The following is a 10,000-nucleotide window of genomic DNA, read 5'->3' as shown; positions in this document are numbered from 1 at the left end:
ACGATGATGTTAATGATAGTGATGATGATGATGATGATAATGATAACGATAATGATGACGATGATGTTAATGATAGTGATGATGATGATGATGATGATGATGATGATGATGGCGATGATGATGATGATGATGATGATGATGATAATGATAACGATAATGATGATGATGACGATGATGTTAATGATAGTGATGATTATGATGATGATGAGGACGATGATGTTAATGATAGAAATGATGATGATGATGATGATAATAATATCAACAACAATAACAGCAAGGAGAAACATAAGAAGACGAAAAAGAAGATGAATGCAGATGATGATATTTAAATGAATAAACTCGGCTTGCCCGTTTGAAACTCGAATTGAAACGAAAGCAAATGAAAAGTATAAAAAAAACTCGAGCCATTGAAGTCCGAAATCAAACGCATGTGTAATATGAAGAAGGTAATACCAATAAAAACTAACATCAGTCGTGATTGACGCCAAGGAACAATCACAGATTTGGAAAGGTGGCTAGAGAAGCGGGAATTAAATCTCACCGCGGAAGTGATGCAAAAATGCCGTTTGCTTGGGACAGTCGGAATAAGTCGTGAGGCATGAGATAAAAAGTGATCGTCTGAACATGTGTTTAGCCTTGGCATCTGAGGCCACGGGTTTTGGTCCGCTTCAGTAATAATAATAATTATAATAATAATAATTATAACAATAATAATAATAATAATAATAATAATAATAATAATAATAATAATAATAACAACAACAATAATAATAGTAATAATCATGGTAACAACAGTAGCAACAATAATAACAATAATAATAATAATGATGCTGAAATCTAATATTGATAATAATAACAATAATAATACTAACACTAATGATAATAACAATAACAATGATGATAAATATAACAATAATGATAATAACAAAAATTATGATGATGATGATGGTGATGACGATGATGATGATGATGATGATTATAATAATAATAATAATAATAATAATAATAATAATAATAATAATAATAACAATAATGATAATAAATAATAATAGTAGTAGTATTAGTTGTAGTAGTAGTAGTAGTAGTAATAATAATAATAATAATAATAATAATAATAATAATAATAATAATAATCACCATCAACATCGTAATAATTATAATCCTACTAGAAATAATAAAAGCAATAAAAGTAACAACAACAACACCAATAACAAGAACACCAGTAACAGTGCGAGAAACAACCGGCCCCAAAGAGCTCTGAAAAGTGGCTCACCCAAAAGTGGCTCATAATGTTGACATCGAAGGTCTTCTGGATGAGTTCGTCCGGCGAGTCAATGAAGTTCCTGCCCGTCACGATGCCCGCGTTGTTGACCAGAATGTCCACCTGCAACATGGGCGGCGTTAGGGGCGATATAGGGGGGGGGAGAGGGAGGGGAAGGGGGAGAGGGGAAGGGAAAGTGGAAGGGGGAAGAGGAAGAGGAAGGGGGAGGGGAGTGGGAGAGGGAGGGGAAGGGGGGGAGAGGGGAAGGGAAAGTGGAAGGGGGAAGAGGAAGAGGAAGGGAGAGGGGGAAAGAGAAGGGATAGGGAAGGGGAAGGGGGAAAGAGAAGGGATAGGGAAGGGGAAGGGGAAGGGAAAGGGGAGGAGGATGGAAAAGAGGAAGAGGAAGGGAGAAAAGGAAGAAGAAGAAGAGAGAGAGGAAGGGGTAAGAAGAAGAAGAGGGAGAGGAAAGGGAAAGGAGAATCGTAAGAGGAAGAGGAAGGGGGAAAAGGAAGAGGAATAGAAAGAGAAAAGAGGAAGATGAAAGTGGAAGAGGGAGGAAGAAGAGGAAAGGAAAAGAAAAAACGAGGTTTGAAGATCGAAAGGAGAGGGGCAGATGGGCAATGAAGGTGGAGGAAGGAAGATGGAAGGAAAGGGAGGGAATAGGAGGAAGAAGAGGAAATGAAAAGAAATTGAAGAGGAAGGAGAATGAAGAGGAAGAAGGATGGGAGATGAAAGAGGAACATGGAAGAGGAAGGAGGAAGGAGGAAGACGAAACACTTTACAAAAATATACAGAGGACATAGAAGCAAAAAATGAAATTAAAGGAGAAGAGATACACAGTAACAAAAAAAAAGAGAAGTGAAAGAAAAGTAAACAAATAATAGTAAACCGGAAATTATTACAGAGCAGAAAGGAAAGACCGACACCTACTAACACATTGCTGTATCATCAATATCTTCAATTTCGTTCCTCACTTCCTTTATAAATATTTGACATTTCTTTTCATCATGCTTATTTCTATATTGTTTGGCTTATCAAGTATGCTCTTTTCATATATCTTGTGTATATATAACTTAATGCTAAAATTAATATTTCAAAGTTTCTCTTTTGTTTTGATTATTGTCTCCATTTCTTTTCAACCGTTTCTGTTGTTCAAGTTAGTTTCCTGGCGGACTTTAACGGCGGCGACGGATGATTCTGTTCGCGTGTTTGTGTGTCTGTTCATTTGATCAAATCATTATCGGTCTATCTAATCACCTAAAATATTCAGTAATCGATTCTGCTATTAGGTCTTACAATCAATCAACAATCAATATTTGCTCTTGAATCATGATATATGAGACGTGCTCATAAATACCTACTGTTAAGATTCAAAACTGAATATATGACATAATATTACATAATAATGAATCTTATTCAGTAATAGTTAATAACAAGCATTATTTCAATATTGAACAATAATCATATAATAACATACACACATATTAGTCAGATAAAGGTAACTGTTAAGTTTTTATGTGACAGGATATTGCCAGTTGATGTTATATATATATATATATATATATATATATATATATATATATATATATATATATATATATATATATATATATATATTAATTAATTATTTCTGTCATCATTATTCATTTATTTGATTTTATTGTATGTGTGTGTGTGTGTGTGTGTGTGTGTGTGTGTGTGTATGTATATGTATATGTATATGTATATGTATATGTATATGTATATATATATATATATATATATATATATATATATATATGTATATCTATATATGTATATCTATATATATATATTATATATATATATATATTTTATGTATATATTGTGTGTGTGCGTGTGTGTGTGTGTGTGTGTGTGTGTGTGTGTGTATGTGTATGTGTATGTGTATGTGTATGTGTATGTGTATGTGTATGTGTATGTGTATGTATGTGTATGTGTATGCATGTATGTGTATGTGTATGTGTATGTTTATGCATGTATGTGTATGTGTATGTGTATGTTTATGCATGTATGTGTATGTGTATGTATGTGTATGTATATATGTATATATATACATATATATACATATATATATGTATAAATGTATATATGTATATGTATATATATACATACATGCAAGCATGTATGTATATATATACAGACATACATGTATATATATACATACATATATATATATATATATATATATATATATATATATATATATATATATGCCCGTGTGTTCGAGCAGAGCGCGCGCGCGCCCGCACTCCCTCGCCCTGTGCAGCGTCCCTCCTCGTCCAGCGCCATGAACGTCCGGGACGGACGGGTTTTCTGTCCGCCTCCGTGCACGCAAGGACCAATTTAAAAGCCGTTTCAAATAGCCTAGACGACCTTAAGGAACGAGGATGCAGATATTACTGGCGGTCTTTTCTGTGTTTTTCTCTTTGCTATTTGCTCCTCTGCTCTTTATCTGTTTTTCTTTCTTTTGTCCGATTCTGAACCGTATTTCAGTAATTTCTGTTATGGCTTGGTCATTATATTCCGTTTGTCGAAGAAGAACTCTTTCGGCAAAGATAATGATCTTATGAGAGCAAAGATAAATAAAACTGACTTAAAACTTGTAGAAAAATGAAAACCTAACTCGGAAAACCATACAATAATAGTTATACACTTGCCTATAGTCATAATCATACAACATATAATTACAATGACCTAATCCTGTCCTATCACTACTACACCTTATCTTATCCCCTTTATAACCAAGTAATTAATAATCTTATCTAAAACATTGTTTTCTTGACTTTTGAGAAAAAAAAAATTATATATACCATTGGCTCCTTAATGAAGTTAATGACGGCATGACAACAGAACCCAAAATATCTTATTGTAAACGAAGGAACAACAATGTTAACTAGTTTTTCTATTATTACGATTTGCTTTGATATTTTACTTAATCATCATATTCTAGAGCATCATTCTTTTCTTTCAGATAAATGTGATCTTTTTCATGTTAACATTCATATAAATTTGTTATATGTATATTTTATTTCAATTTCTTACCCTTGTATAGTGAATAATAACAGTCCCGAGGAATAAGCTAACCGAGACGACATTCAGAATGAAGACGTGGAAGAAAAAGCAAGAAGAAACAACAAATAGAAGAAGGAAAGGACAGGAGACCCTAAAGCAACCCCTCCCCCTCCCCCCTCCCTTTCTCCTTCCATTACAGCTTTCTTACCCACCCTTCCCTCCTTCCCCTATGCCCGCCCCTCCCCTGGCCCCAGTGCCCTCCGCCTCTCCTTCTCCCCATAAACTGACCTTGCCTACTTCCTCCTTGACCCTGGCGGCGACCTTGTAGATGGAGTGTCGGTCGCAGAGGTCGACGGTGTAGGCCCAGCACTCGCCGCCCGCCGCCGACACCTGCCGCACCGTCTCCTCGTTCCCTGGAAGGAAAAGGAATGAGCTCGGGGCAAGGAAGGCCTCATCTGCCGGTGAGGAAAGGGAGAAGATTAATAAGTAGGTGAACAAGGAAATATTTAGATAAATGAGTAAAACCGCACATGCGCGCGCACGCACACGCACACACACACGCGCGCGCGCGCGCGCTTGTATGTGTGTGTGTGTGGATGCGTACCCAAATCACCTTTTATATAATAATAATGCCTTAATAAAGAAAAAATCTCCCCACAATCGTTCCTTCGGTTACATCGTTCGCATCCGCTGGCCGTGACATCAAGCCCCGCTCGTTCTCGTTCTCGTAATCCCCGTTCGGATTCCGTCGGATTACGCTGCCTCTGTCGCTCTCGGATTTCACTAATGCCTTTGCGTAAGAAGAAGCCTGTCCGTATTCATTATCGACGGAGTCACGTTGTAAGGCGAGGGGACGAATAACTAAGAGAGAGGGAGGGAGGGAAAGGGGAGAGGGAGGCACTTAAACTGGCACTCTTACGCAATCACACTATCAGCGGTGAGGAATGAGTGACACGGAGGGCACACAATGGTTCTCCGGGCGCACTGATCTCACAAGAAAGACAGGCTGTACCGGGAAAATTGGAAGACATATAGAGGGCGGGGGAGGGAGGTTGATAGACGGATACAAGGATAGAAAAGTGCTAGGGTGGGGGAAGATGGAGGGAGAGGGGGAAGGGGAGGGGGAGAGAGAGAGAGAGAGAGAGAGAGAGAGAGAGAGAGAGAGAGAGAGAGAGAGAGAGAGAGAGAGAGAGAGAGAGAGAGAGAGAGAGAGAGAGAGAGAGAGAGAGAGAGAGGGGGGGAGAGAGAGAGAGAGAGAGAGAGAGAGAGTGAGAGTGAGTGAGAGAGAGAGAGAGAGAGAGAGAGAGAGAGACTTAGATAAAGCTACGGCGAATTGAACAGAGACAGACAGACATTAGACCCGACAGCTACACCGCATCCAATCAAAGCTCTCTTCCTCGTTCTTTGTGATGACATAAGAACCAACCCTGACAAGTTTTTTGTCTTGTTTTTTTTTTTTTTTTTTTTTTTTCAATATTACGCCTAAGCCAAGGCCAAAGGACATTTAAGACGCGGGAAGAGAGGAGGAGGGAGGGGGAGAGGAAAGGAAGAGAGAGAAGAATATGTAAGGGGGATGGATCGTAGGGAGGGGAAGGATAAAGAGAGGAAAAAGGTGGGGTATGATAAACTGGAGAGGGTGAACGGAGGAGGGGCGGGAAAAGGATAGGAGGGAGGGATAAGAGATATGAAAAGGAGAATGATTGGAAGGAAGAAGGGGTGGGGGCGGAAGGAGGGAAGAGAGAGAGAAGAGAAAAAGTTGGAGGAAAGGAGAGAAGAGAGAAAGATGAAACAAAGGAGAGAAGAGGGGAGAAGATAGATGGGAAACATAAGAAGGGAGGGAATGAGAAGGGAAGATAGAAAAGGAGGAGGAATGCGGTAAGATAGTAAAAACAAAGGAAAACAAAGTACAGAAAGAAAAACAACAAATAAAATGAGCAGAAGACACAGGACACGAACTCCTTCAAGCAAAAAGAGAAAGAGAGGCAATAGGAAAGGAGGAACGAGGATGAAAAAAGGTAAAAACGTAAACGAGGGTGAGACTGAATGAGAAAAGATGGAGAGGAAGAGAAATGAGAGAAGAGAATGCAGGATAGTAAGAAGGGAAGGGACAGGACGACGACTCTCTCCAGGAATTCTAAGGACAGAAGCACCCTGGGGGAATGCAAGGCGGGGAGGCAACCGGTACCTGGGGGAGCGAAATGGCTGTCGCTATGCAAGCACGGAGGAGACTGGGGAGGGAGGGAGGGATTAACGAAGGAGAAGAGTGAGAGAGGGAGGGAGGGATTAACAAAGGGGAAGAGTGAGGGAGGGAGGGAGGGATTAACGAAGGGGAAGAGTGAGGGAGGGAGGGAGGGATTAACGAAGGGGAAGAGTGAGGGAGGGAGGGATTAACGAAGGGGAAGAGGGAGGGAGGGAGGGATTAACGAAGGGGAAGAGTGAGGGAGGGAGGGAGGGATTAACGAAGGGGAAGAGGGAGGGAGGGAGGGAGGGATTAACGAAGGGGAAGAGTGAGGGAGGGAGGGATTAACGAAGGGGAAGAGGGAGGGAGGGAGGGATTAACGAAGGGGAAGAGTGAGGGAGGGATTAACGAAGGGGAAGAAGGAGGGAGGGATTAACGAAGGGGAAGAGGGAGGGAGGGATTAACGAAGGGGAAGAGGGAGGGAGGGATTAACGAAGGGGAAGAGGGAGGGAGGGATTAACGAAGGGGAAGAGGGAGGGAGGGATTAACGAAGGGGAAGAGTGAGTGAGGGAGGTATTAACGAAGGGGAAGAGGGAGGGAGGGATTAACGAAGGGGAAAGAGTGAGGGAGGGAGGGATTAACGAAGGGGAAGAGTGAGGGAGGGAGGGATTAACGAAGGGGAAGAGTGAGTGAGGGAGGGATTAACGAAGGGGAAGAGGGAGGGAGGGATTAACGAAGGGGAAGAGTGAGGGAGGGAGGCATTAACGAAGGGGAAGAGTGAGGGAGGGAGGGATTAACGAAGGGGAAGAGGGAGGGAGGGAGGGATTAACGAAGGGGAAAGAGTGAGGGAGGGAGGGATTAACGAAGGGGAAGAGGGAGGGAGGGATTAACGAAGGGGAAGAGTGAGAGAGGGAGGGATTAACGAAGGGGAAGAGTGAGGGAGGGAGGGAGGGATTAACGAAGGGAAGAGTGAGAGAGGGAGGGAGGGATTAAAGAAGGGGAAGAGTGAGGGAGGGAGGGAGGGATTAACGAAGGGGAAAGAGTGAGGGAGGGAGGGATTAACGAAGGGGAAGAGTGAGGGAGGGAGGGAGGGATTAACGAAGGGGAAGAGTGAGGGAGGGATTAACGAAGGGGAAGAGTGAGAGAGGGAGGGAGGGATTAACGAAGGGGAAGAGTGAGAGAGGGAGGGAGGGATTAACGAAGGGGAAGAGTGAGGGAGGGAGGGAGGGATTAACGAAGGAGGAGACTGGGGCAGGGAGGGATTAACGAAGGGGAAGAGGGAGGGAGGGAGGGATTAACGAAGGGGAAGAGGGAGGGAGGGATTAACGAAGGGGAAGAAGGAGGGAGGGATTAACGAAGGGGAAGAGGGAGGGAGGGATTAACGAAGGGGAAGAGGGAGGGAGGGAGGGATTAACGAAGGGGAAGAGGGAGGGAGGGAGGGATTAACGAAGGGGAAGAGGGAGGGAGGGAGGGATTAACGAAGGGGAAGAGGGAGGGAGGGAGGGATTAACGAAGGGGAAGAGTGAGGGAGGGAGGGATTAAAGAAGGGGAAGAGTGAGGGAGGGAGGGAGGGATTAACGAAGGGGAAGAGTGAGGGAGGGATTAACGAAGGGGAAGAAGGAGGGAGGGATTAAAGAAGGGGAAAGAGGGGGGGGGGGAGGGATTAAGGAAGGGGAAGGGGGAGGGGGGGAGGGAGGGATTAACGAAGGAGACTGGGGCAGGGAGGGATTAACGAAGGGGAAGAGTGAGGGAGGGAGGGATTAACGAAGGGGAAGAGGGAGGGAGGGATTAACGAAGGGGAAGAAGGAGGGAGGGATTAACGAAGGGGAAGAGGGAGGGAGGGATTAACGAAGGGGAAGAGGGAGGGATTAACGAAGGGGAAGAAGGAGGGAGGGAGGGATTAACGAAGGGGAAGAGGGAGGGAGGCATTAACGAAGGGGAAGAGTGAGGGAGGGAGGGATTAACGAAGGGGAAGAGGGAGGGAGGGAGGGATTAACAAAGGGGAAGAGTGAGGGAGGGAGGGAGGGATTAACGAAGGGGAAGAGGGAGGGAGGGATTAACGAAGGGGAAGAGGGAGGGAGGGATTAACGAAGGGGAAGAGTGAGAGAGGGAGGGAGGGATTAACGAAGGGGAAGAGGGAGGGAGGGAGGGAGGGATTAACGAAGGGGAAGAGTGAGGGAGGGATTAACGAAGGAGGAGACTGGGGCAGGGAGGGATTAACGAAGGGGAAGAGGGAGGGAGGGAGGGATTAACGAAGGGGAAGAGGGAGGGAGGGATTAACGAAGGGGAAGAAGGAGGGAGGGATTAACGAAGGGGAAGAGGGAGGGAGGGATTAACGAAGGGGAAGAGGGAGGGAGGGAGGGAGGGATTAACGAAGGGGAAGAGTGAGGGAGGGATTAACGAAGGAGGAGACTGGGGCAGGGAGGGATTAACGAAGGGGAAGAGGGAGGGAGGGAGGGATTAACGAAGGGGAAGAGGGAGGGAGGGAGGGATTAACGAAGGGGAAGAGGGAGGGAGGCATTAACGAAGGGGAAGAGTGAGGGAGGGAGGGATTAACGAAGGGGAAGAGGGAGGGAGGGAGGGATTAACGAAGGGGAAGAGTGAGGGAGGGAGGGATTAACGAAGGGGAAGAGTGAGGGAGGGAGGGATTAACGAAGGGGAAGAGGGAGGGAGGGATTAACGAAGGGGAAGAGGGAGGGAGGGAGGGATTAACGAAGGGGAAGAGGGAGGGAGGCATTAACGAAGGGGAAGAGTGAGGGAGGGAGGCATTAACGAAGGGGAAGAGTGAGGGAGGGAGGGATTAACGAAGGGGAAGAGGGAGGGAGGGATTAACGAAGGGGAAGAGTGAGGGAGGGAGGGATTAACGAAGGGGAAGAGTGAGGGAGGGAGGGATTAACGAAGGGGAAGAGGGAGGGAGGGAGGGATTAACGAAGGGGAAAGAGTGAGGGAGGGAGGGATTAACGAAGGGGAAGAGTGAGTGAGGGATTAACGAAGGGGAAGAGTGAGGGAGGGAGGGATTAACGAAGGGGAAGAGGGAGGGAGGGAGGGATTAACGAAGGGGAAAGAGTGAGGGAGGGAGGGATTAACGAAGGGGAAGAGTGAGTGAGGGATTAACGAAGGGGAAGAGTGAGGGAGGGAGGGATTAACGAAGGGGAAGAGGGAGGGAGGGAGGGATTAACGAAGGGGAAAGAGTGACATTGTACATCGCCCCGCTGTGTACACGTCGCAGAACGTACGCGCGCGGTGGCTGAATGACTGAAAGGTCTGACTGAAAAGTAGGTCTGATTGTATGTCTTTGTCGATACGCGGTATGATGTTCGCACTGTTTATACACTTGGAACGATGTCTGCAGTGGTGATGATCACGCAGCTACATCTACTAACATTAATGATAATAACAATAATTATTGTTGTTATTATTGAAATGATAACAAACAGCAACAATAATAACAAGCTATAGTGAGAGTAGTAGTAGTGTCAGCGACAGTGTTAATACGAATATCATTATAACAATGAAGACAATGGCAA

The 10,000-nt window shown here is 44.4% G+C and overlaps 1 protein-coding gene across 2 annotated transcripts in view; it reads right to left on the bottom strand.

Moving 5' to 3' along the window:
- Positions 1-10,000, bottom strand: part of LOC122242321 (epidermal retinol dehydrogenase 2) — a 43,933-nt gene that overhangs the window by 11,678 nt on the left and 22,255 nt on the right. For both annotated transcript variants that reach the window (XM_086530746.1, XM_086530745.1), the window contains exons 3-4: positions 4,583-4,707; positions 1,274-1,384 (exon numbers count right to left, since the gene is read on the bottom strand). In XM_086530746.1, the coding sequence (XP_086386872.1) occupies positions 1,274-1,384; positions 4,583-4,707 (236 nt within the window). The remainder of the gene's footprint in view (positions 1-1,273; positions 1,385-4,582; positions 4,708-10,000) is intronic.

The sequence above is a fragment of the Penaeus japonicus genome, unplaced genomic scaffold, assembly GCF_977035675.1.
Source record: "Penaeus japonicus unplaced genomic scaffold, GWHDUDI00000001_assembly GWHDUDI00000034, whole genome shotgun sequence".
Taxonomy (NCBI): Eukaryota; Metazoa; Arthropoda; class Malacostraca; order Decapoda; family Penaeidae; genus Penaeus; species Penaeus japonicus.
The sequence above is the reverse complement of the archived record's forward strand: the minus strand, read 5'-3'. Positions and strand labels throughout refer to the sequence as shown.